The sequence below is a fragment of the Eimeria acervulina genome, genomic scaffold (genome assembly GCF_000499425.1).
Source record: "Eimeria acervulina Houghton genomic scaffold, Eah_scaff58, whole genome shotgun sequence".
In the NCBI taxonomy this organism is placed as follows: Eukaryota; Apicomplexa; class Conoidasida; order Eucoccidiorida; family Eimeriidae; genus Eimeria; species Eimeria acervulina.
The window spans coordinates 26,463-51,892 of record NW_013547262.1 but is presented as its reverse complement, the minus strand read 5'-3'; the positions used below and the strand labels follow the sequence as shown (position 1 = coordinate 51,892).

General features: G+C 47.9%; 3 protein-coding genes across 3 annotated transcripts; 2 read left to right on the top strand and 1 right to left on the bottom strand.

Annotated features, from left to right (window-relative positions):
* Window positions 1-4,945: 4,945 nt before the first annotated feature.
* Window positions 4,946-8,517, top strand: EAH_00011030 (serine/threonine protein phosphatase, putative; the record flags this gene model as incomplete). Its single annotated transcript, XM_013391714.1, has 5 exons — window positions 4,946-5,363; window positions 6,421-6,597; window positions 7,336-7,487; window positions 7,884-8,018; window positions 8,476-8,517. The coding sequence occupies 5 exons, from the start codon at window positions 4,946-4,948 to the stop codon at window positions 8,515-8,517; spliced, it is 924 nt and encodes a 307-aa protein (XP_013247168.1).
* A 2,291-nt stretch (window positions 8,518-10,808) lies between these two features.
* EAH_00011020 (nucleolar protein 5A, putative) lies at window positions 10,809-14,777 on the bottom strand (the record flags this gene model as incomplete). Its single annotated transcript, XM_013391713.1, has 6 exons — window positions 10,809-11,136; window positions 11,340-11,474; window positions 11,715-11,830; window positions 12,774-12,962; window positions 13,202-13,339; window positions 14,043-14,777. 6 exons carry the CDS (start codon window positions 14,775-14,777, stop codon window positions 10,809-10,811), a joined length of 1,641 nt encoding a protein of 546 aa, XP_013247167.1.
* Window positions 14,778-19,322: 4,545 nt separating this feature from the next.
* Window positions 19,323-25,108, top strand: EAH_00011010 (hypothetical protein, conserved; the record flags this gene model as incomplete). The annotated part of the gene is made up of 13 exons (XM_013391712.1): window positions 19,323-19,479; window positions 19,639-19,968; window positions 20,608-20,747; window positions 21,213-21,312; window positions 22,061-22,185; window positions 22,410-22,507; window positions 22,778-22,932; window positions 23,146-23,251; window positions 23,497-23,591; window positions 23,872-24,049; window positions 24,509-24,610; window positions 24,825-24,903; window positions 25,028-25,108. The coding sequence occupies 13 exons, from the start codon at window positions 19,323-19,325 to the stop codon at window positions 25,106-25,108; spliced, it is 1,746 nt and encodes a 581-aa protein (XP_013247166.1).
* Window positions 25,109-25,430: the final 322 nt, after the last annotated feature.

Below are 25,430 nucleotides of genomic sequence, written 5' to 3'. Positions count from 1 at the left end.
ATATCACTCCTTACAGAGTGCATGTGGGCCCACCCGTGAGGCAGTTATTTCCTATTCTTTATCTACGTCGTCGATGGAAATACGAGTTAAAATGATAATACTTGTTTCCTTGTCTGTTCTGCCTAGTGCTCATGACCGGAATGAGCGGCACTTCGGGGAAATGACTGCTTCCGGACCATGCAATGTGAGAAGCTGAATGGAGACGGCCCTTTGGGGCCAATAGCCCGAATGAAGGGTGGGCTATGTCCAACCAAATATGCGCTAGAGCATGGTTTGGAAATACGAGAGGCTAGGGAAAAGACGGTAAGCGCTGATTAGCGCAAGCTATCGTGATGAGAGCTAAAGCAAAAATTGGCACGCCTGAAGAACAGTAGCGCGACGAGCTATCTGATAGTCAAAAACTCGTAAGTGCGTTTATCGGTACCACAAAGGCAAGGAAGTTGTGGAGGCAAGCAAAGGACCCCCCGTCCTAAGGATGCCGGCGGGGGAACGCATTTGAGCTGAGTGTAAAAGGCGACAACACAACAGGGCACTAGTGTGAACAAGGTAGGTTCTGCGATGTAAAACGCTCTCAACACTCGTTAAGAGAATACAATTGTCGAGGTGGAGAAAATGGTCTGGGGCAGCCGGATGAGTGGCGGATAACCGAAGCATCAATGGGCCCCCACAGGAGGCGGGATACGGGTGAGTACAAACATTGTGGTTCTGGGATGCCTCGGTCTGTAGGGCGACAGGAAAGTGCGTCTCTTAAGCTTCGACGCACTGCTTGCAGTCCGTTGGTGAGGGGTGGCGGGCAGCAGGCTAGGTACTAGTGTGGCGCTGGTGGCCCACCACGGTGACCGGTGCGGCGGGTGTTGGCTTGTGAGTGAAGTCAAGGTTACAGTTTCAAGGATTAACTGAGAAGCCGGATTAGACGTATCTAGAATTCTGATGGTCTCTGTGGAGGTAATTTATTTTCAAGTTGCGGTGATCGAGACGAATACGCGACACAGTAACTTTGGGATCGTCGCTCCGTAGTGACCGCCGTCGAATGCTTAGAACTAATGCCTGGTAGTGGGGCTGCAGCCTTCTGCTAAGGCGATTATCCTAAAGTCTTCCCAACCTTTGTCCCAGAGCAGTCCTACCTAGCTAGGGAATTTGGTCCAAATAACATGGTAATTGTTCCAGTACTTTATTGCCACAACTAAACGTGGAAATCTTCTCTAGGGGGCCTGTTGTGCTTTGGCTCAGCGCACCTGTCCCCGCAGCAGACCGTCGTGCTAAGCCGGCGAGCTACTAAAGTGCCAGTACCGGTGGGATCTCTAGAAACTGAGGCGGAAGGTCCCTAGGGTTGTGTGGCTTCAATTATTTGATCCTGCTTTGAGCTCGGTTTTTCGTTCCAGGTCTAGATTACCGAGAAAGAGCCCAACCGAGGCGGCCCTGCACCCTCCATCCATGCTTCAATGCGCAAACACACTACACAGTTCTAGCCGTAAGCTCGCCCCACTGATTGTGTGTTAGAGGCATGCTAGCACGACTGCTTACACGCTTGACTGCCTTTTACACGATATTTTCCTGCAAACACTTTTCTGAAGAGAATTTAATAGCCATGTTGTGCTGCCCCGTTTTAGAATATTCGCACTTCTATGGCGAATTGCAGGATAACCTATTGTTGACAGGCGCAACGATTCGCCAGACGTAAGGGTGGAACGCCTGTTGGTCGGCGCCTGTTGGCTGCCTAGAGGCAGCCAATGGGCACCGTCCAACAGCTGGTACTTCCACGCCCATCTCCTTCAACTGGATTTCGATGCCATGGTTTTTGAGCCAATATGTAGTACTCTAGTCAATCAATAAGCTATTTAAGGCATTCGGACACAAAAGCGTTCTGCTGCTGACAATTTTCGAGACCACTTTGAATTCAGTATTGTAACGGCTCATTGCCGTGCAAACTTTTTCAGGCATCTCTGTGCTCAATCAATATAGCACAATATCACCCCAGAAATATCAGCCGGTGTAAGCATGTCGGACCTTGAAAGCCCAGTGTGCAGATTAACAATTCCCTACAGTGCTTTTGCACGCTAATGAAAATGGCTCGTTTGAGCCTGCAGGTGGTGCCCACTGTGGAAAAGAGGTTGAACCGGAGGGCGCTGTAACTCTTTTCTTGCTGCCTCCTTTCCAAACTACCCCAAGAGCCTGTGCCTATGTGGACCCTCAGGTAGGGGTGCTGCGTTTAGAAATATTTCCATAAAGTATTTTGACGCTACTGCTGCTTACAACAGGTCTATGGTAAAGGCACGCTTGTCACACTGCTCTGTAGAAGAAGCTAGCTGCTTGCAAGGAGCCGAGCGCCGTGCTCGGAACTCCTTGGGTCTGGGCGGGAAGCAATTTTTATTCGGAGGGCATGTTGCATGAGGGCCTACACGATATTACACCTCACACCTATCCAGAACTGGCTTTGCGGAGACTCGTTACAATACACATGATAATCTACATGGACCACTGCGTGCACTTCACATCCGTGGAACCATCAACATGTAAGTAAGCCTTTCAATTTGCACTCTACCTCCACACATTTCCTCGAAAATTCAATGCTCTCCATTGTACACCTGGATGCTGGGTGCGCTGCTAAGCTATTTTGTATAGTAGCTGTATTGGCACTCTCCAGCACGCAGTACAACAGCGTGCGCCGTAACCCAAAGACTTCCCCCAACTCCCCACGAAGCCAAGCAGGGCTGCTTGGAAAACCTTGTGGCAATGCTGACAGCAGCGTTTGGAAATGTTTTAATTGTTCATATAATGCAACAATTAGTAAGTAAAGTCCTGTCCCCTCATCCCCACGACGCTCGTGTGGGTTCCCTACGGTGCCTAGCTCTCAAGAACAGCCGCAAGGCGATGCAAGAGTTGCACAACGCGCTACTTTTGCACTTTACGTGCGTTAATAAATTATTTAGTTATGACCCAAAAAGTAGCAGCAGGGAAGACGGTGTTTCCTCTCTAAAAAACAGTTGCTTTGCCGGGAGCAGCAGGGCCTGCGGCTGTCAGCTAGTAGTATGGCTGCTTTCTCTGGCCTATGATCTCGTGGACAAGAACCTTGTATATACACTGTAGATGTAAACTGCGTTGAAAAGGAGAAGGAAGCGATTATTCAAAACATTAAACCGATGCCGGTTGCCTCCCCCGCTGCGTGGGCACGGGTCCTGGCTATCGTTGGGGCACACAGCCGCAAAAGCTGCAGCAGCAGGTCTGCTTTTGCATATGAATTTGCGGAAATAAAAAGAAGAAGTGAATTAAAGAAATGAATATTTGGACGGATTCGAGCTGTAGAGCATATGTGCAACTAGCAGCAGCAGCAGCAGCAGCAGCAGCCAGGCGAGGGTGCTTGCTGCTGCAAGCAGCAGCAGCCGCAGGCTAGGGGCCCAAGGCGGGGCGTGGCGGCGCAGTCTGCTGCTGTTTCGGGGGCTTCTTTGTCTCCTCTACGCAATTCTCCTTTCGAATCCCGCAGTGTACATGCAGCAGACAGGGGGAGATACAGGAGAGTCTTTTATAATTAGCAGCGGCGGCCCCAGCCACGGCCGGGTGGCAATCGGCACGCGCAGCCGCAGCAGCAGCAACAGCAGCAGCAGCAGCAGCACGGGAGGTTCTCGCTGCGTGCAGCAACGGAGTGCTGCAGTAAAAGCCTTGATTCGTTAGAACGTTTTTGCCTCTTTATTCCTTTTCTGCTGCTCTTGCTGCCTTTTAAGGGAGGAGAGGGGCCTGCTAGTGCGTACAACCGCCGTGCTGTCTGTTGTCATTGGGGTTTCTGTTCGCTGCTGCTGCTGAACCACAGGAGCTGCCGCTGCTGTTTGTGTGTGCTCTAGAGCCCCTATTCTTCTCTCTTGCTGCTGCAGCTTAACCATGCTGCTGCTTACTGGCAGCGGCGTCCTTACCCGAACCCAGCAGCAGCACACAGCACGCTCCAAGCCGCGCCTTCCCTTGCAGCAACAGCAGCAGCAGCAGCACCAGCAGCAGCAGTAGCCATAACTGCTCCCTTATTCCCCTCCCTTTCAAGCAATTACATCAACTGGTCAACCGTTACACTTCCTTCCCCTCCGCTACCTCCCAGTGTACGTACACGTCAACAGCCTGCACAGGAAGCCAGCAGCTACAGCAGCTCGGGACTCCTCCTCATTTCATTTCAGCTTCCAAAACGCATGCATGCATTTTCACAGCGCAGCCAGGTGGCACTCAACTGACAGCGGGCGCCTCTGTCTCTTTTGCTGCTGCGGGCCTTGGCAGAAAGAACTCGCGCTGCTAGAGGCGCCGAATCCCCCGCTTCTGCTGCTGTTGATACTGTTGCGGCAGCTGTTTGCTGAGCTGGTGAAGCAGCGAAGGCACCCTCCTAGAGAGCAGCACGGACAGCGCTGCATATACAGCGCATGCTTCGCTCTGTAATTTGTTTCCATCATCATCAGGTGGTGCGGCTGGCGCTGTTCCTTTCCTTTTGATTTGTTCGATTGGAAGGAGGAGTGATTTTGTGTATTTGAGGGGCTGCAGGCTGAAGAGGGAGGCGCGTTGTTTTTGTGTGTGTGTTCGTTTGCGTGGTTTGTGTGTTGTGTCTCCCTCGTTTCGCCGCATATCATCTCTTTCTTCCCTTGTAAAGCATATCAACAGGGCGGTGCTGTTCTCTCCTTCAGCAGCTAAGATATTTCTTTTGGGTCCTGTGGAGGGGCCCTACTAGGGCGTGATTGCTGCTGTTTGCTTTCCTCTAGCGACAGCGCGAGTGTGTTTGCTGCTGCTAGTTCTGCTGCTGCTGGTGCTGGTGGTGGTGGACGGTAGGCTGCGTTTTCGGTTGGCTATAGTCTGCGTGTGAGGCGCGAGGATAAGGAAGGACAGGAAAAGCGGTGCAGCAGCACGTGCAGCAGCAGCAGGCGCAGCAGCAACAGCAGCGGCAGCAACAGCAGGAGGAAGAACAGCAGCAGCAGCAGCAATGGCAGCGACAACCGACATCGACGTGGATGCGGTGATCAGCAAACTGCTGGAGGTGCGGGGGAGCCGGCCGGGGAAGCCTGTGCAGCTATCCGAAGCAGAAATTAGAGGGTTATGCCAAAAGAGCAGAGAAATATTTATAGCTCAGCCGATCTTGCTGGAGTTAGAGGCCCCTATAAAGATCTGCGGGGACATCCACGGGCAGTACTACGACTTGCTGAGGCTCTTTGAATATGGAGGCTTTCCCCCTGAAGCTAATTACCTCTTTTTAGGGGACTATGTTGATAGAGGCAAACAAAGCCTGGAAACAATCTGTCTCCTCCTCGCATATAAGATCAAATACCCCGAAAACTTCTTCCTCCTCAGAGGCAACCATGAATGCGCATCCATCAACCGCATTTACGGTTTCTATGATGAATGTAAGACAATTGCAGAAATTGAGTTTAAAACTGAAGTTGTAATTAAAATCTAAGTTAGACCGGCAATGGAAATGCGAATTCAAGTTTAAATTCAATTTCAAATTGAAGTAATTCAAGTTCAGTTGCAAGTTGAAGTGCAAACGAAGATTAAAGTTAAAATGCATAATCAGGAATTCTACGTGGCATAATATTAAATCCTGAATTGTAAATTAGAATGCGAATTCTAGTTCAAACAGAAATTCTGTTGCAACTGGAAATACAACTTTTCGTTCCAGCGGGCAAACTAACGAACAGAGCGAGCGAGCGAGAGAGAGAGAGAGAGAGATAGAGAGAGAGAGAGACTGGGAGAGAGAGGGAAAGAGACAGATAGAGAAAGAGGAAGAGAGAGAGGGGGGGTGTTTAGGTTTTATAGGGCGTGTATAGGATGTGCGTATTTCTTTGCATTGTTTGCCTTTTGTGATTGAAGAGAGAAGCGGTGTCGTCTGTCGTCTGTCTATAGGCTTGTGACGGTGGAAATAGGGGGAGGGGCTGCAACTCTTTCTGTTTCTTTCATTGTGTTTCTTGGTGTCTGATCTTGTTCGTCTACGTCTTTTTTGGTTTAGTCTTATAGAACACCGCGTGGTGGGGGTTCAGCTTCTTTCTCTTGCTCGGTTTCATCCTCATCTTTTCTTAGGAGTTTCTTTTTCCTTGTCCGTGCTTGAGAACCGCGGGGGGTTGGTATGGTACTGCTGTCTTCAGTATATGCTGCAGCGAATGCTCAGTTGGGGTTTAGGGTTTAGGGCTTAAGGTTTATTGCTGATTGGCACTGGGCGGAGCTGTGTGCACACCTGAGTCGGGTTCGATTGCCTTCCTTTCCTTTGTCTCCTGCGTGCTCTAAATGGAGCATTTGTCTTGACCTAATTTCGCTCCAAATGCGTCCTGCGGTGGCTGCTTGCTGCTTTTAGATATGCATGCATGCATATCTGCGTCTGCATGCATAGCGTGTGCAGGCACCTGGTTTCATGGGACTTATAAAAACCCTCCCTCTCGTTTTTACTTTTTTGGGTTTTGTTTGCAGGCAAGCGGCGGTACAACGTGAAGCTTTGGAAGACGTTTACAGATTGCTTCAACTGTCTGCCTGTTGCAGCAATCATAGACGAAAAGATCTTATGCATGCACGGGGGCCTCTCTCCCGAGTTGAATTCGATGGACCAAGTGAGAAGAATTGCGAGGCCTACCGATGTACCCGATACAGGTCAGCAGAAGCTCCTCTCTGGCTTGTTTTGTTCGTCTCGTTTTGCATGCTTGCTCGCTGCCGTTTTGTTTATTGTGCTCGTTGTGTCTGTCTTGTTTGTGTTTGTCCGTAAGCAGCTGGTTTTTTTTTATTGTGGATTTTTTGTTTTGTGTGTATTGGGTGTCTTTGTTTCGTTTGTTTTGTTCGTCTGTCTTCGTGTGTCTTGTCCAGTCTGTCTGCCTTTGTCTTGGCGGTCTTTTCCTTCCCCCCTTTGTTTTGTTTGTGTTTTCTGTTTGTTGATTCTTTTGTTCGTTTTGCCTGTCGTTGTTTTGATTTTTGCGTCTTTTGTCTTTGTTTTGTTGGTGTGTCAATTTTTGCTGCCTTCTTTAGGTGTTTTTATTTAGAGCATGTTCTTCTGTTTGCGTTTGATGGTGGTTGCTAGCACAGTATGCTTCATTAACGATGCTTGTTGCATGCTGCTGGCGCCTTTCTCTACTTATCTGTTCCTGTGTTGCTGTTTGTTTTTTCTTGTTTCTGTGTCCATTGTGGCAGTATGTCTGTTGAGCTTCGCGTTTATGGCTAGCTGTCTGTACACGCAAATAAGAAGTTCTGCGTCCTCACCCGTGCTCCCGTTTTGCATGCATGCCGGCGTAAAGCCCCGCGACTGACATGAGGATACACCCGAATGCTGTCTCTGTTGTCTTTGTCAAGTACATATTCTCCTGTGTCTATGGCTGCGTGTTTTTGTTCTTTTTTCAGGTTTGTTGTGCGACTTGCTCTGGTCAGACCCGGAGAAGGAAATAGCGGGCTGGGGCGAAAACGACAGAGGGGTTTCTTTCACCTTCGGACAGGACGTTGTGCACAACTTCTTGAGAAAACATGATCTAGATCTCATCTGCAGAGCGCATCAGGTGCCTATATACACAAATAAATCCACGCGAGGTTCCAGAGCTGTTCATCAGGTGTATGCACATACAACTCGTGGGGTATATATGCATACACTCCATGAGGTATACGTACACCTTAAGGCGAGGTGCAGGTGTATGTGGTGCTTCAGATTAAGGCAATTGGCCTCACGCGGCGATTGTCGCTGCCTCTGGCGCCTTCACATTACCTTTGGATTTTGTTGCATTCATGCATACCTATCCGTCTGTTCGTTTGCTTGTTCACTTGCTTGCTTGTTGGTTGTATGCTTCTCCAAGTGTGTTATGTCTGGCTGATTAGTTGTTGTGTTAGTTGGCGGATGTATGTTTATTCTTTGACTTTTTCGCCTAATTAAGAGTCTGCTTTTCTTGTTCGTGCCTCAGGTGGTAGAAGACGGCTACGAGTTCTTTGCTAAGAGGCAGCTGGTGACGCTCTTCAGCGCTCCCAACTATTGCGGGGAGTTTGATAATGCAGGGGCGATGATGTCGGTCGATGAGACCCTCATGTGCTCTTTTCAGGTCTGCACACGAAAAACACCCTAAAATACGTTATTCACTCACCGCATGCATGCAGATATATATGCATGGTAGATGCAGATGCATGCAAACGCAAATGTATTAAGGATTAGAATGCGTAGGCGCACTGGCGATAATGGCACGCGGAGGAGTAGTGCATAGAGTTTTATTTCGTCTACGGCTTTTACTTCGCGTGCATGGAGATTTCTAGGCATACACATACACGAATCCACTCAAGTATTTATGTAATTATACTTTTTGTTTGCATTCTTAAAATATTTATTTGCCTATTTTTATATGCATTCATCATCGTTAGAATAAGGCGGACGCATCCGTGCTGGCATGCGCGCATTTCCTTGAGGTGCCAATAAGGCTCGCTATGCTTGACTTGTGTGTCGGTGTTGTAGATTTATGCTTGTGTGTTCGCTGCGTTTGTTTGTTTGGGTTCGTCGTTTTTCAGATATTAAAGCCGGTGGAGAAGAAAAAAGGCATAAGCAAGTGAACGGATGCCGCAGCAGTAGCAGCTGCAGCAGCAGCAGCTGAGGGCAGCGAGCGACGCATAGAGGGGCGTTTTGCTTCTCATTTTCACATTACTTCTGGGGAGGAGTTTTCTCCCAGTGCAAAAGGGGAACCAACGTCAGTACGAGGGCACGGGCTCCAGCTGGAAGCTGCAGCTGCCAGCTAGCCGGCCAGCACGCTAGGTAGCTAGCTAGTTAGCCTGCTGGGTGGCTAGCTAAGCTAGGTAGCAAGCTAGCTAGCTGGCGTTCCAGCTGAGTAGCTAGCTGTGGAGCGGGCTAGGAAGCGGACTAACAGAACAGGCACCTTCATTTTGTGGTTGTTTCCGAATCTCTCTCCTTAGCTCTTTCTTCTCTTTGCAGCGGCCGGCCCTGCGGCGGGGCGTTTGTGCTGCGGTGGGCTTCGCCTCGCCCTTTTGGGGATAAAGAAGTCTGGCTAGCCGCTGGCTAGCAAGCCAGCCACTAGCCATGGGGAGAACAGACTGCTTCGTGCCGGGGGATAATCAAACCCACCCACGCCTAGATAGCTAGCTAGCTGCCTAGCTACCTAGCTAGCTGGCTAACTGGATTGCAGACGAGGCCGGTGGCAGGCGCGCAGATCGGCGCTGATAGGAATCTGCTGCAGCTGCTGCTGCTGCTTCAGCTGCAGCTTGAGGTCGCGTGTGTCTTGGCTTTGGCTAGCTGGGAGCTAGCTGTGGAGCTGCTTAGCTAGAGGGCTGGGGGGGTGGGGTCAGGCTTGCGTTTCCTAGCGGCTTCGTTGAATGCAGGCAGCACTCGCCGCAGCAGCAGCAGCTGCAGCAACAGCAGCAGCAGCAGCGCCTCCCGCCTCGGGGTGTATCTCCAGCAGAGGACTGGCGTTTTTGTCTTCTGCAGATCCGAGTTTGGCTCGGGTTTCCTCAGACCTTTATAAATACAACTGCCAAATAGCTAGTAATATGCATGCAAGACCAAAACATGCGCGTGTTAGTGTACAGCTAGATAGCTAGCCGGCTAGCTCTCCCGTTAGCTAGCTACTTAACTAACTGCATGCAAGGGAAACGGAAGACCGACTGCCCATAGTCGCGGGGCAATGCAATGAAAGCCGTTAGAAAGCGGCTAGCTTGAAAAAGGGAGGCAGCAGCAAAAAACGAAAGAAGAGGGCAGAAACAGAAGTCGGCACGGAGCAGACAGCGTTACTTTACAGTGAACCATAAGACAGGTTCAAGTGGAATGCGAATCAACTTGAAAAAAACAGAAAAGACAACGAATGCATGCAGCAGCATGCAGCGTACACCACCACTCTTAGCCCTGGTGTACGCGCATCGCTCGTGGCGGCAATTCCTGAAGCCCTGCGCACGTGCAGCAGGCCAGCAGTACGGACACAGCTTCTGTGTTGTGTTTGTTGTTTTCTCCTGTTATCTCTGCGGAGGTGGAGGTACACATAAAATCGAATGCTGCTCTGTCGAATGTGGTCTTCTTGCCCTCTCCGGGCGTGCATGCATGAGGGCTTGTCTTTTGTAGTTTGCTGGCTGCAAGCTGCCTTTATCAGCTCAGCTGTACATAGAGCTTTCTATACACGCGTAATCTTTCGTACGGTGTATCTACTGTGTCTGCCTTTGCGCAGCTGTGTGCGTAAATATATAATATAAAATACATATTATATATACATGGTTCTCTTAGGAAACCAATAACAAAGCAGTCGCAGGAGCCACCTGCAGACAACAGGTCCCAGATACCTGCAGCAGCAGCAGCTACAGCAGCAGGTTTGGGAGGGATTGTCGCAGCAGCGCTGGCTGCTGCTGCTGTATGCTGCTGCTGCAGCTGGTGCAGCTGCTTCTGCAACAATTGCTGCAGAAGCTGAGGCAGCTGACAAACATCCCTCGTGGGCCGTGAAACTTAAGTGCGCATGCAAATGCGTCGTTTGTGCTGCGATGAAGAGGAAAATGAAAGAAAATGCCTTCGCCAACGCAACAGTCCTTGTTAGATATATATCCATTCACACAGGATATATATAATAATACATTGCATGCAATATATATATATATATATATATGCATCCGAATAAATATTAGTATTATGTATTACCATGTACATAATTATTGCGTTATATAATAAATAATAATGCTTTATGCGCACTTTGTCTTGGCTTTTGCATGAGGTGAAGAAGGCCTTCTTGCATTTTTTACACAGCACAAGACGAAAAAGAATAATTACGCTTATTGACTAAGTCAAAGAAATACAGACAAATGCAAATACAAATGCACGAGCCGCCAGTAGCTGCAGTCCCTTGGGCCCCTCATTAAGCGGCTATCTCCACTTTGTGTTTCTTCTTCTTCCGTGATACAGCAGCACCTTCTGCTGCCTCTTCAGCTACCTCGCCTTCTGTGTGTCTCTTCTTCTTCTTGGGTTTGGGCTCCTCCTCGGCGGCTTCCTCCCCATCTGCTTCTGCTTCTGCTGCTTCTGCTTCTGCTGCTGCTGCTGCTGCTGCTGCTGCTGCTTCCTTTGCCTTCTTCTTCTTTGCCTTCCTGAGAGCCTTCGCCTCTGCTGCGCGCTGCACCTCCACTTCTGCTGCAGCCTCCCTCATAACGTCCAAGTTCTTGCGAGGCACAACCCCGTCCGACAAATACCTGTGCAGCAGCAGAAGCAGGAGCAGACGCAGCAGCGGCATCAGCAGCATCCCCATTTAAAGCGTGTTAGGAGCGGCAGCACCTCCAAAGCAGCCTCGCAGCAGCTGCCGCCTAGAAGCAGCAGCAGTCGTCTTGCAGTAGTACCAGCAGCCTAGCAGTAGCGGGAGCCTAGCAGAAGCAGCAGCCTTGCAGCAGCAGCTCACTTGAGTCTTTCTTCCAGCTGTTCTTTTAGTTTGTCTCCAAAGATGTGCTGCCGTTGCACGCCGCTTTCATGTTTGTCTGCTTCGTCACTGAAGGCGTCAATGCGGGCCGCGAGTGCGCATTTAGAAGCCAAGTATCTGAAACCGAAGAACAAAATAAACATAAGTGAGAAATCAATAAAACAAACCTATTCAAATTAACCTTGAGCAGCGCCAGCCGGTCTGCCCTCCGCACACAAAGGCCCCTTTCCAACTGAAATGCTCACGCCCAGCTGCAGCACCAGTACCAGCAGTATCAGCAGCAGTACAAGCAACAGCAGCAGTAGGGCAAGCAGCAGCAGAAGGTGTCTGTACAGGTGGAGTGCTTGCTCGCCATACCTGCTCATTCTCCCTCTATGCTTCTGCTGCTGCACCCTGCCTATAAAAGAAGAATGGAACAACAATCCATACTTCGGTGTACGGCCGCTGCGCGCCTTCAAGGCTCTAAACAAAGCCTGAAAAATACAAAAGAACAACTCTGCTAATACCATTACACAACAAAAAGATATAAAGGCAAACATAAAAAACCATTTATCATCCGTAAAAGTATCGTACAGCAGCAACAAAATGGAAGCAAAATTGAGAAACCATTAATTACTACTACAATGCAAAACAACAGCAGCAACAACAAACAACAAACAACAAAAAACAAAACAGCGGGAACACTAACAGCATCAACGAAAGGACAACGGAAATAAAACAGCAAAGCACCACAAAACGAGCGCCTCACTAACACCAAGCCACACCAACAAGAGAAACAAAGGAGGCAAAAGCTCTCGCAAGGAAGAAACAAATATTAACGGAAAAGAAGAAAGGACAAACCCTCAGCAACAAGAAACCCAATGCATCACAACAACAACTTTATCTAAATAAACATATACACATATATATACATATATATACGTATACATATATATATAGAAATAGGCAAATACACATATATATATACAAATAACAAACAGTACACAACACTGAATGCATTAACTGCGTACAACGAAAGCAATACGCCATATACAGTAACCACAGCACTACATCAAATATATTGACTGGCAATACGGAAAGCAGAAGAGAGAAGAACGTCCCATATAAGAAAATGAACACAGCCAGAGAGAAAGCAAAAAGGGGAAGAGAAAGAAGATGAAAGAAGATGAAAGAGATCCGCACAAGGAAGTAAAGCGGCATAAGCATCATATAGAAACAAACAGCAGAAACACATAAGAAACTGCTGCTATTCTCCTCACAGACAGCTCGCCACAAGGACACACACAAACAACAGCAGCAGCAGTAACAGCGACAGCAGAAGCAGCTGCACCAGCACCGCCACCAGCAGCACCACTACCACCACCACCAACAGCAGCAGCAGCACCACTACCACCAGCAGCAGCAGGGGCAGCGGACCTTTTCTGCTCCTAGGATTTGAATGGTGGAGGCGGGGTACTTGGCCAGGGAGACGAGAGCGCCTGCATGCGAAATGAGTCTGGCCCCCAAAACCTCCCCTACGACTGCTTTCAGGTTCGGAGATACGACGTCCATCTTCCCGCTTAAATACTCTTGCAGACTTCGTCGCTGTTCGCACAAATGCAACACCTGCAGCAGCAGAAGCAGCAAAGCACACACGAGCACAGACAATACACACAAGGAAAGCCCCAAAGCTACATAATACACGCAGCTGCAGCAGCAGCAGCTGCAGCAACAAAGTGTAAGCCCACAGCAACAGCAGCAGCAGCAGCAACACCAGACAACTGCAACGGTGCATCGCTGCTGCATGCGCTGCAGGTATGCATCGGTTTATATGTCTCTATCCCTCTAAAAAGTATCTGCTGCACCTGTTGAGCAAACTGATGAATATTCTCGAAGTCAGCAGCAGATATCTCCTGTCCCATCGAGTGCTTCATGGCAGCCAGCACCTCCGCAACGAGTTCTTCGCTGTTCCCAACCGCCTCCAGCAGCGCCTCCCTGCCCTCCTGCAAGCAATTCATTTAAAAAATAAATAGATATATTTACTAGTATATAAATCCATCTTAAATGCCTTTATTCGCATAAACAGCCGCTGCCATCGAACCCACCCACATCAACCAGCCAGCAAAAGAAACCCTAGGAAGCGAACAAAAACACGATAAACAAATCTCTACACATGCACAACCGCCTGCCCTTTACGCTAAAAAAAATGAAGCTGAGACTAACAGCAGCAGCAACAGCAACCGCAGCAGTGGTCTAGGTATGTGTATCTTTCATTTGGTTTAAATGGGTGAGTAGTCGAATGCGAGTTGGAGATTTGTTTGCCGTGCCCCCGTTCGTGTGGTTGCTTGTGTGTTTGTTCGTTCCCCTGTTTACTGCTTCATGTTTCTGCTCGTTTGTTTGCTTGTCTACTGTTCTGTTGGTGCGATTACTCGTGCTTTCGTCTGTGTATATGTTTGCTTGTTTGTTCGTGTGCTAGTTCTTTAGTTAATGAATTATGCTCGTTACTCAGTGTATCCGTTTGTGGGTTTGCTTCTTCACTCGCGTGTTTGTTCGTGTTTGTTTATTCTGCCTTTTACTGAACAGTTCTTTTAACTGACTAATGACGGGGGTCTTATCCAGTGTCTTTGTTACACATTGTGCATGCATTTCTTTATGTGTTTGCTTGCCACGTCTGTTTATAAGCCTGATTTTTTGTTTGCCTTTTACCTTTTCATTGAAGATTTCTTTTTGTTGAATGACGAGGAGGGTCTTGATGTAGGCCTCTGTATCGGGTACGATCTTAACGAGTTCAGGGAAGTGCCACCCATACCACTCTTTAAGTTTCATTGCGAAGGTGTTGATTGTCTTATCGAGTGAGTCAATTAAGGCCACCGATTGCATAATGGGTTTATCTTGCATGCGCGGATCTAGCTGCATGAGATGGCGGCTGTAACTGTGGCCCAGCCCCACTTGGAATTTGTTTAAAGGCAACGATTTGAGTTGCTTCGCTAGGCTCCTCAGATGCATGCGTACACCGCGGTGCACCTCCAGCATGGAGGGGTTGTATACCACACTATACCCCAGCGCACTCAGCGCCTTCCCTAGAGTTGGGTCGCATACTCCTAATGCGCATGCAGCAGCCTCCTCCCCTACGCCAGCTAGTTGCTTCTTCTTCTTGCTGCTGCTGCTGCTACGAGCAGCAGCAGGCATGTGCAGCTCCAGGAACTTCTGCATGCACGGAGGAACTGTGCCATTTGCTACCCCCACCAACGTCTCCAGCGCCTCGGCGGCATCCGCAAAAGGATAGAATGCTTCACAAGAAACAAGTTGTTTAAATCGCTGAGCATCAGCACACGCCTCCTGAACTGCTTCGGTGTCCTGCGCTATCGAATCCCACGCCTTCACCCGCAGCAGCAGCAGCCCTGGCGCTGCCTCAAACAAAATGAATGTCTCTGTACTCATGCTTGCAGTGAGAAGAAATACAGAAAACACACGCCTCCCACGGCTTTCTCCCGCTCCGCCCCTGACCTATTGAGGCCCAACAGAACACAAGAGGACGCAGGGAGAAAAAAACGGAAGATATTCAAGACAGAATAATCGGGAAACGGGATTCAGAAAGGAAGAAGAACGTCCCAGGGAGAGCCGATGGCTGAAAAACAGAAAGAAGACAGTCTGCAGCGGGGAGGCGCTACTATAGGCTGATCCGAAGGGAAGTAAGTGAGGAAAAGGAAATGAAGCGCAAAGAAAGAAAGAAACAGAAAAAAGAAAAACACAAAAACACGCACACAGCAAAGCGATGCCCAGGTATCGAGGGGGCCCGCCAGTGTGGGGGGGAGGCTGGTGAAGGCAGCTGGCTGCGTGTTTATTATAGAATGTTTTTCTTGCTGTTTTCTCTATAAATTAAAACTTAACGTTAACCTGGAACCTTATTTATACAGAGCTTCCCCTTCAAGAGAAAGAGAGAAGAAAAACACAAAACCACACTGGGGCTGGGAGGCCTCTGCCGCCAATCCTTTATTATGACAGCCCCACAAGCAGCTGTTGTTGTTGGCTTTTTCGTACTTTTTATCCCACCTTTACTTTTTCTCTGCCTTTTATTCATTTAACTTACGTATATCTGTTTAAAAACCCAAAGGAGGGGATATCTGGTCACCTGCTTATGACGGTCGAGCCCCAAACTAGCGTTACCTGCACGCAAATGCCCAGTTGTGCATACAGTTCTTCTCATTTATCTATGTTCATCCGGTTCTTCTACTAATAATAACTAGAAATATAGAAGCAAATCGAAGTCTCTTCTAAATGAGAGAAATTTGGACGTACTTCTCACTTCCTAGAATAGTGGAAGACACGCTGTATTTTCACGCACTATAAAGGGGGGCGTCGGTCTTATCCCAGCGCCGTTGCAACCTCAGACTAGATCTTATGAGAGGATTGTTGTGAGCAGCAGTAGAGTCAGACGACTTTAAATAAAGCTTAACAAAAAGCAGCTGGCCTCCCCCTACTCCCCAGGCGTCTGGCGCGCAGCAGCCCAAGAGCCTGGGGTTAAGGGAAGTACGCCAGCCATGAGTTGCAACGCACCGTGCCGCGACTAATGCTGCAAGACAACAAAATGTGCAGGCACAGCCATGCCCCCTTGGATGCATGAAGTATCTACATCGGAAGCGTGTAGCTACATCCGCAGCTGTATTCACAATGCGCTACTTCTGCAGCTGGATATTACGGATGTAGCATGTTCTGTCTAGCGTCAGCACGCGTGTTGTCAACAAGGATATAGCAAAGGAGGGGGCCACATCCTCCCCCCTCTTCCTCCCAAAGCAAGCGCGTTCGTTTGCCTGGTTGCCCAGCAAGCGGTGGACGAGACGAGCAGGGATGGGTCTATAGCCACAAAATAAGGAAGGGAAAAGAAGAATGGGAAAGAGGAAAGCAAAGCTGAGAGGCATCTGTTGACGCCACCTCTACTGCGTTGTTGAAGAGCTGCTAAATTGTGTGGCCCCTGTTCACGGCGCTGTATACGATCCGCCCCATGAATTAACTCCAGAAATGCGCTAACCACCGCCGTCTCCCCCGTCAGCAATGATTATGTTTCGGAAATATACATACCTTTCGGGCAAGTTGGCAAGTAATTTGGGCACCCCTTCTCCAGTGAGTGAAGCCGAACAGGGCATGAAGTTGGCACATTGGCTTAGTCTATCCAGAGCGTAAATAGCTTTCACCACACATGGGAAATCCAATAGGGAATTCATTGAGACGTCCGTCCAGATTCGTTGGGGAATTGGGAGCATAGGCAAGATCCGGGCTTGGGAAGGCTCTTCTACTTTTGCTGCTGACATTCGGGAAAAGTGAGGATATTGTTCTACTTAGAGGCGCATCCTACGCCGCCACAGGACCTCGCCACCTGCTCTATTGCTGCATTGGCCCCACTACGGCCCGCTATGGAATTATTGTGCACTTTGCGCAAGGTGAATGTGCAAGACGAAACTGGAGCGTACAAGAGGGGGAATCGGAGCCTTCAGTCAGACAGTTGCATTCGCGGGCACAAATGCACGCAGGTGCACACTAGTGTGCGAGTGCAGGGATGAAAGGCAGTTGTGTGCCTGTTGTTGGGGTGCATTTAGATATGCGAAAAAAGCGTCCACAAACTCAGATGATAGAACGGTCACTGAGCCATGCAAACAGGCATGTAGCTTGTCGATTTGGGGCATGGGATACTTTCATGACTAGGCTGCTGGCACGCGCACATAAGCCACCTCCCATCTTTTTCCTTCACAAACTCCAGCTTGCTCCCAAACGCGCCACTTGATGATATGCCGTTCCGGCAAGCGTCGCAGTAGAGGTTGCGCTCCGTACTAAAGAGGCAAGCAGCAGCGCCTAGTCGTAGTAGTACTTGTAACGCAGGGAAGTGCACGGAGGGGCAACAGACTATGCGTTTTTCGGTGAAGGGGATTTGCGGGTGAGAGTTTATTCAGTGGGTCTTGGACAATTAGGAAGAAGGGAGAGAGCATCTAATGCGTGTGCTGGATTACATCAGGCGAGAGGTTCAAGTTGGCTGTGCATACAGGGCCTACTCCAATGTGCTTACACGCCTAATCGTTGCTCGCCTACGATGGAGAGCATAGCTGGATCAATCTCCACTATGGGGGAGAGGAAAATGGCTGAATATTCGGCAAATATGTTAAGGGTAATGTGTGGGTTCTCCCCCGTTATTTTGCAAAGTGACTTTTACTGCTAATTAGTGCTGTTTACAAGAGAACCCATCTGTTGGCTCGGGGGCCGCTGCTTGAACCTGCCCTGCCCAGCTCTGCGGTTCTATGAAGTGCAACGACACACTTCAACATTAGCCAAAGGTCGTCGTGGGGGGAAACATACCCAAAGTACCTGCGATAAGAGTTTAAAAACAACAACTGAACACCTCCACAACCGAGGGGTCTTGGAAACAGCAGTACGAAGGGCTGGGATTGGTGTGAAAAGGAGTTGGCCTGCCGTGAGTGGCACGACTCCTTGCTTCAGCACGCGCTGCAGCTCAACTCCGTATGCAAGCAAATCAGCTCCCTTTTTATGTATGATGTAAGACTGAATTCAGTAATTAAGCACTTAGTTGGCCCGCGGTAGCCAACCTGGAGAAAGTACGGGCACAAACATCACACAGAAACAACACCTCCGTACAGCTGAATCATGTTCACCCTTAAGTTTCTTAGTATTTATTCTGGGCCCCGCTAAAGACACAAATATCACTTATTTGCTATTTCACTATTACATCTTTTTGGGTCAAAGGAGCATGTGCCCCCCTGTTCATATCTTCTAACAAACTGTGTTCCATACTTAACCTCGGCTGAACGCCTTTTGGAAGTAGAAGTACCTTCGTGCGTGTGGGTCACCACTTAGGGTATAAACAGACTTTTGCAGGTATCTGCAGTGTATTGTTTATGCGATTCGTTGGTAGAGTTCTCGGGTGTACGTACATTCGGCCGGGTCGGTTGCGTTCGGCTGCGCCAGATCGCGGCCGAGGAGCCTATGTTGCACTAGAGGGCTTTAGGTATGAGTCGTTGCAGTATTTGTTCTTCAAATTAAATCCCAAAGACAACCGCACGAATACAATTGAACAAAACATAAAACGTTTGCATTTTTTGCGAGGCGAAAGCCGCGCTGTGCATACACAGCATATAACTGGGCCGGCCACGAGCGGCGCTGCCGCTGCCGACCGGTGCGGGGGCTTTGTGGACTCCTGCAGGAGTTTGTTTTTCTTGTGCCTTCTTTTTTGCGTCTTCTGTTTGAAATTTGAAAGGCTTGACTGCTTTCTCGTGGGTTTACGGCTTTGGCCCCAGTTTGCTGCTGCTGCAGCTCTCATGCTGCAGCAGCAGCTCACTGACCAACGCCAGTTCAACGTTCGCGTGTATACGCAGCTGTGAAAAGAGCACATTGAGAGGTTTACACCATTTTTTGCAATTTGCCGCTCAGACAGAAACTATAGACACCAGGGTTGCGCCTTAGCGAAGCCTTGTTTCCTGTCCTTTCGTGCACAACGCCCTGGGGGCTCCACTGCTGCAGTCGGCAGCAGCTGCAACCCCCAAAGTGCCTTAGATTCTGCTAGCAGCTCCTTAGCAGAAACAGCAGCAAATCCATCTTCAACTAGAAGACACAACAGCAGAGACAGGGCCCCATCTTCTTCCCCGCTACCTCGTGCCCCAGGCGCCCAAGGCGGCAGGCTTTGGGTGTCCGTACACCGCAGCACAGCACACCAAAGAAACGCTGCATTGCCTCAAGAGAATAAGGCAAACAAACACGGGACTACTCTGCCCTTGAAAGGGGGCGAGGCCTCTCCTCCGCCTTCTGCCCTGTTGCTGCACACAGCAGCGACAGAATTGCGGAGGCCAGAGGTAAGAAACTGAAGAGGTTCCGCCGCCGCTGCCGCATGCCCCATGCTATTCAAGGGATTCGCAACGACTGCGCTGCAGCGGGAACTCAAAAGGATCTAAGAGCTGTCGTCTCTGGTCCCCATACACCTGAAAAATGGCGCATCCGGCAAGCAACCATGCGGCGTTGCAGCAGCAGTTGCTGCAGCAGCAGCTGCTGCAACAACAGCAGCAACAGCCCTACTCACGCACAGACAGATACACGCCCATGACGCATATGGGTTCGGGCTATCAACAGGTCCTCCAACAATCCCGTAAGCGCTTGCCTGCCCCAGCTGTTGGTTTAGCGACTGCATTCGTTTAATATCGGAACACCGGAGCTGCAGCTGCCTGTATACCTGAAGAAGAGTCGGGTCTATGCATGCTGTGCATGCACGTGAGTGTTTGTTCTGTTGCGTTGATTGTCTCCACAGCGAATGACGGAGGCAGCCACGGCTACAGCGCCGGCGTACACGGGGGCCCTCACCCGTCTTCTTCTGGTGCAGGGGTATCTGCTGCATTTGGAAATGAGCGGGAGGAGGGGGCTTCTGCGATGTACAGACGGAACCGGCGGAAAGCGACACTAAAGATGGTGCTGGTGTCTGTCATTTTGGTTTCTTTTCTCTGCAACTTCGACCACGGAGTCATCCCTGCCATCCTCAGTGAAATACAAAAAAATTTCAACAACCAAATTAAATTTGTCGAACAGAGTCTCTTCGGATCCCTCGTCTACTTCGGCCTCATCGTTGGCAGTCTCTTCGCAGGTACACTAGCACCCGTCGCTTCTGTAGCTTGCTGCCTCCACTAATTAACAATTATATCAATAAATTAAATTATGTATATGCATATATGTACATAAGCATGTATCATATATATATGCATGTATATAAACAAGTAATATAAGTAAATATATATATATATATATGTGCATATATTTACTTTGGCATAATAAATATATGAAAGGGTATTCAAAAAGCAGGTATGAAGACTAAAAAAAGTGTTATAATGGTCCTAACGATAGTATATATCTGCAGTACAATGTTGTGTTCTATGAATAAGAATATTCCGCTCGACAAGGCAAGCCTGTCAGCATCTCTTTCCTTTGTTATCACGTACTGTCTGTGGACGTTTGATTGTAATCATATCATATCCTTTGCAAGCATATAGCAGCATAGATAAATGAGTGAATAAAGCGCAGTTGAGTTCGCCGTTGTCCCAGAAATGTCGAACTCCATTGCATTTGTGCATTTAATAACACTCTCTAGAAGGCTCTTCTTTAAGTTTCTGCTGCTGCTGGTAGTTCGCTGCAGAAAGGTCTCCTCCTGTAGCAGCTTGCTGCTGCAGCCCGCTAGTGTAGCTTGTTGCTGCAGCTGCAGATGGGTTTTGCGTATTTGGGTGTACAGGCATCGCGCTGCAGAGTTACGGAGCCAAGTGGCTTTTGGTGGGGAGTTTGTTGTGCTTGGAATCCTCTCTTTTTTTCTTTTCAAGCTCGAACAGTTTGCTGTTGATGTACTTCATGAGATTCATCACCGGCCTGTGCCAGGTACCGTCTTCTGCTTCTTGCCTTCGTCTCCTTTTTCTTTTTCTTCTCTCTTATTCCCCCTTTTCTTCTTCCCTAGCTCTCCTATTTCTTCTTTCTTCCTTCTGTTTTTTTCTTTTTTGTATTCCTCCTATCCCTCTCGTTCCTCTGCTTCTTCCTTCTTCGTCGTGTGCATCTTGCTGCCTCCCTCTGTCTTCTCGTCGTTCTTCTCGTTCTTGTGCTTTTTCTCCTTTCTTCTCCCTTCTTTGCTTTTCCTTCTTACTCTTTCTTTTCCTTCTCTCACTACTCATAGTTGCTTCTTGGGTAGATGCGTAGATGACATAATCTGCTTGAAAGAACCAAAATATCGAGAGAAACTGCGGCTTCCCCTCCCTTTTCAACCCTACGTTTTGGCTGCACCAGTGGGTAGTGGCGTTCTGTGTATTTGTTCTGTTAAGTTTCTTTTCCTGATGCCGGGTTTTGCTGCAGGCTGTGCCTGTTGTTTATTTGCCCGTCTGGGTAGACGATTACGCCCCCGAGGGAGAAGTCACAAGATGGATGTCCTACACACAATTAGCAGGCATAGGAGGTAAAATGCACACACACACAAATATATATATATATATATATATGTATATGCATCTGTATATGCATGAATGTAGATAAACTCAAGGACGCCCGTATAATATATATATATATATATATACTTGTATGCACATATATATATATATATATATATTTATATATATATGCATACATGCATATACATGCATATATATATGCATATACAAACAAATATATATGTATAGAGTTTTATTTATATGCATATGGACGCGTACAAGGCGTCTAAAGTTTTCAGTGTAGTCGCCTCAGACCCCACTGCAGGCTCGCACCTCGCCTGCCTGCATGCAAAAGCATGCATATTATCTGTCCCTGCAAGGAAAATAAGGATCTATATCTATGCACATTAATACATGTTTATAGCATATGCAGTCCACCTTAGGATAAAGGGGGTTTCTTGGTTAAATAAGCTATTCAGCTTATTTAACCAAGAAACCCCCTTTATCCGCGTCGGCGTTTGCATGTTTCAGGTGTATGCTACGAACATAACAGCCACATGCAGAAGCACATATGTATATTGATATGCTTGTGTAAATTATATATGTATTCCGCCTTGACCCTAAGGGATTTTTTTTGGGTTGCATCCGAGGAATCCGAAGATGTGTTGGTGTTTGCATGCTTCAGGCACAGTGACTGGCTATTTTATTGGTGGCGTTTTCTCCCGTTTTACGGCGCCAAGTGGAGAAAGCGGGTGGCGGACGCCTTTCTTCGTGCAGGTGGGCAGAGAGCCCTCGTTGAGCACACCACAACGACATTTTTGTTCTTCTTTCTTTGGTTCACATCACTGAAATGCAGCCGCACCTTTGTTGTTAGTTTGCTTTTCATCGACAAAATACAATTAGTGCGTTCTTTTACTCTGAGTAATGCTGGGAGAGCACAGCGGCTTCTCTGTTTTATTTTGCCTTTTGCCGAGAGAACACCACGACTTCTTTGTTGTGTGTTGATTCATATCCATAAGGCACCCTTATTTCGTTGTGTGTAAACCTGCTGAACATTCCCTATCCTTCTGCTACAGAATCATGAACATGCATTCTCTGCGGTTGTTTGTTGATTTGTTTGCTTTAGTCGGTGGCGCTAGCGCCAGTGGTGCTTCTTTTGGCAGCCCTTCCCGCCTCTCTCGTCAATCTATCGGACAGAAGCCAGGCTAGACCTGAGCGGCAGAGGTGATTCTCGCTTAAAATATATAAATATAGATGTTATATTCTTGTATATATATGCTAGTGCATGCTTATATGTGTTTTCTTGTAAGTGCCCATATTATATGTATATGCTTATATATGTAGGCACATCTGCATATGCATATATTTATGTATGCATACCTAACTATAGGGATATTTGAATATGCGCCTATAAGTACATATATTTCTAGGCACAACAATACGTACTTGTGTTTATTTACATCGCCTGTTCTGTTTTTGCTGTTTTCTGTGCAGAACGGGCCTCAGTACCATTGGGGAGGCGGAGGGTGCTGGGTCTTCTTGCATGTCTAATTTCTTTTCTGCTTGGACAGAAGTGAAATCTTTGCTTCGCAATCCCCTTTACGTCGTTGTGACGATGGGGATGAGTGCTTTGTACTTCGTAGTGACTGGTGAGCAGCAGACGAAGGACTGAGTGCATCTCTTTTCTCTAGTTTTTTGTATTTGTTCATCATGCAGCCTCTATCATGCAGGTGCAGCAATAGAATGCACTGGACTTAGGTTTACGGGATGCGCAGGAGCGGCCACTTTCCTGTGGTTCTTCTTGTGCAGACGAACGAAATTTCTATTTCCTGTTTTTGCTCCTTTCTTCTTTTCCTGTTTAGGCATTCAGTTCTGGGTGACGGAGTTTCTGGTCTCAGTTCTGCACTTTCAGAAGCTTTCAGTTGTTGCACTCAGTACTTTCTGCTTCCTCACCGCTCCAACCTCAGGGTGAGCTTCTCCCGCCGCTGTACAACAGCAGTTCCTCATGCTGCTGCTTGCTGATGGTGCTACTGCTGCTGCTTGTTGCTGCAGCAGCAGCAGTTACTGCGCACGCGTCTTGCAGTTGCTGCTGCGTGTAGTGTACATAAGCACGTCGCCAGACTGAACGGGCGGCAAAGTCCAACAGTAACGTGCTAAGCAGTATAATTTAATATGATTAAAATGGTTTATGTTTCCATATTTTCCGTGTGCAGCGTCTGGTTCGGGGGCTATGTGTGCGACCTCTGTGGGGGCTATCGAGGTGGCGGCCAGCAGCGCGTTGCTGTACGCGTAACAACTCTATTTGCAGGTAATTACAAGCAAAATAAACAAACAAAGGAGAAACAAGACATATTGCTGCTCACAAATATATAATTGCGCCTGTGGACAAATCTAAAGTTGAAACCGCTCTGTTTGCACACTATTGTATTTCGTAGCAAGTTGGTGCTTTGCCTGTTTGTCTGTCAGTTCATTCGTGAGTATTTGAATATGTCAGCGCATTCTCTTCCCCTGGTTTCCCCCCAGGTGTTCACGTTTGCTGTTTTGTTTGTGGTTTTGTGCGTTGCTTTTGTTTGCCGTCGTATTTGCAGGGATAGGAGCGACATTAGCAGTGACTTGTATCTACGTAGAGTCTTTTATTCTCTTTGCTCTTCTTCTTTGGGGCTGTCTTTTCTTTGGAGCCGCACTGGTGCCAGTTGCTGTCGGTATTCAACTTGCAAGCGTTCCGCTGCACCAACGTAGCATTTCCTCTGCCCTAAGCCAATTCGCGTAAGGGGTTATTCTCTTCAGACCCATATATCAGTTTCTATGAATATGTATACATATTTATTTACCTACAAGATATAAGGAATATGTATGTAACGAAAGTGCTCTTATTGGCATATATATCTTTCTGTATACGTGTGCACTTCCTCATTGTTTTATGGAATAGGCAGATGCGTTGGTGGTGGTGCGCGTTCATGGAGGGGTTTTCTGTTTTCTTTGCAATAATAGTACTCTGGTTTTGTTTGTTTTTTTCCTTTTGCTCTCTACTTGGAAAACCTGCTTGTTTTGCTCGTTTTTTCCCTCGTAGAATATGTTTTTCCTTTTTTACCTTTTTTCTTTCTCTGTAACATGGTCACTGGTTTTTTTTTGTCTTCTTTTCAGCTACAACGCTTTTACTTTGCTTGCCTCTTGTTTTCCCTTTCAGTACGCCTTATTCCCTTTGCTTTTGCGTTTCTGCTTCAGCTATAACATGTTCGGCTGGTTTAGTGCGCCTCTCGTTTCGGGGGTTGTGATGGACTTCATTGACTGGTGCCACCCAGCGGGAGGCAAAGAACTGCCGCTCCGGTAAATATAATCTACACTTATTATATTATGTATAATAGATGTAATTTATAGTGGATGTATATATGTATATATACTAATGAGGGGAGCAATAACGCAGTTGCCTCTTTCTTTTTTGGCGAGTGATTTGTTTCTTTCTCTGACTACCAGTGTATATGTTGTTCCTGCGTAATAAAATAAATAAGGCACTTCTCCCATATTTTTCTTGGTTTTGCAGGTTTGGGTTTGAAATGATCTTGTGGGTTTCTGTCGTGGGTTTTGCTCTCTTCGCCGTCGCGAACACTTTAGTGCAGCAGGTGCGTCATGACTTCGCCTTCTTCTCTTTAAAAGGATCAGACAAAAGCATAAACAGTTAAAGTTTGATTTGCATTCTGTTCACTAATTAAACGTTTTGCTGTTCTCTTCGCTTGCTGTCGTCAGGCTTTCCCCTCAGAAGATATTGAAAAAGAGGAGCTGGAGCTGCAACTTGCACGCACGCGGATGCCTACATTGTCTTTTTAATTAAATTGTTTAGAAGAGAATGCAAAAGAACACAAACAACAATTAAACTGCTGCGCATTCGCGCGAGGCTGCTGAGGCCTCATACGTACGGTGTGCAGTGGTTAGAGGGCAAGGCGGCAGTCTGCTGCTGCTGCTGCTGCTGCTGCTCTTCTTTTCCCGACGAGTTTGAATGGAACTGCTCTGTCTTTGATTTTATTTAACAGCAAAAGAAAGGAACGAACAAAATGAAACAGACAGACATCAACACATACTGCCTCCGTCTCTGCTTCGTGTCCATTCGCAATTGCAGCATAGAAGATAATCAGATTAACCGCTGCGGGTT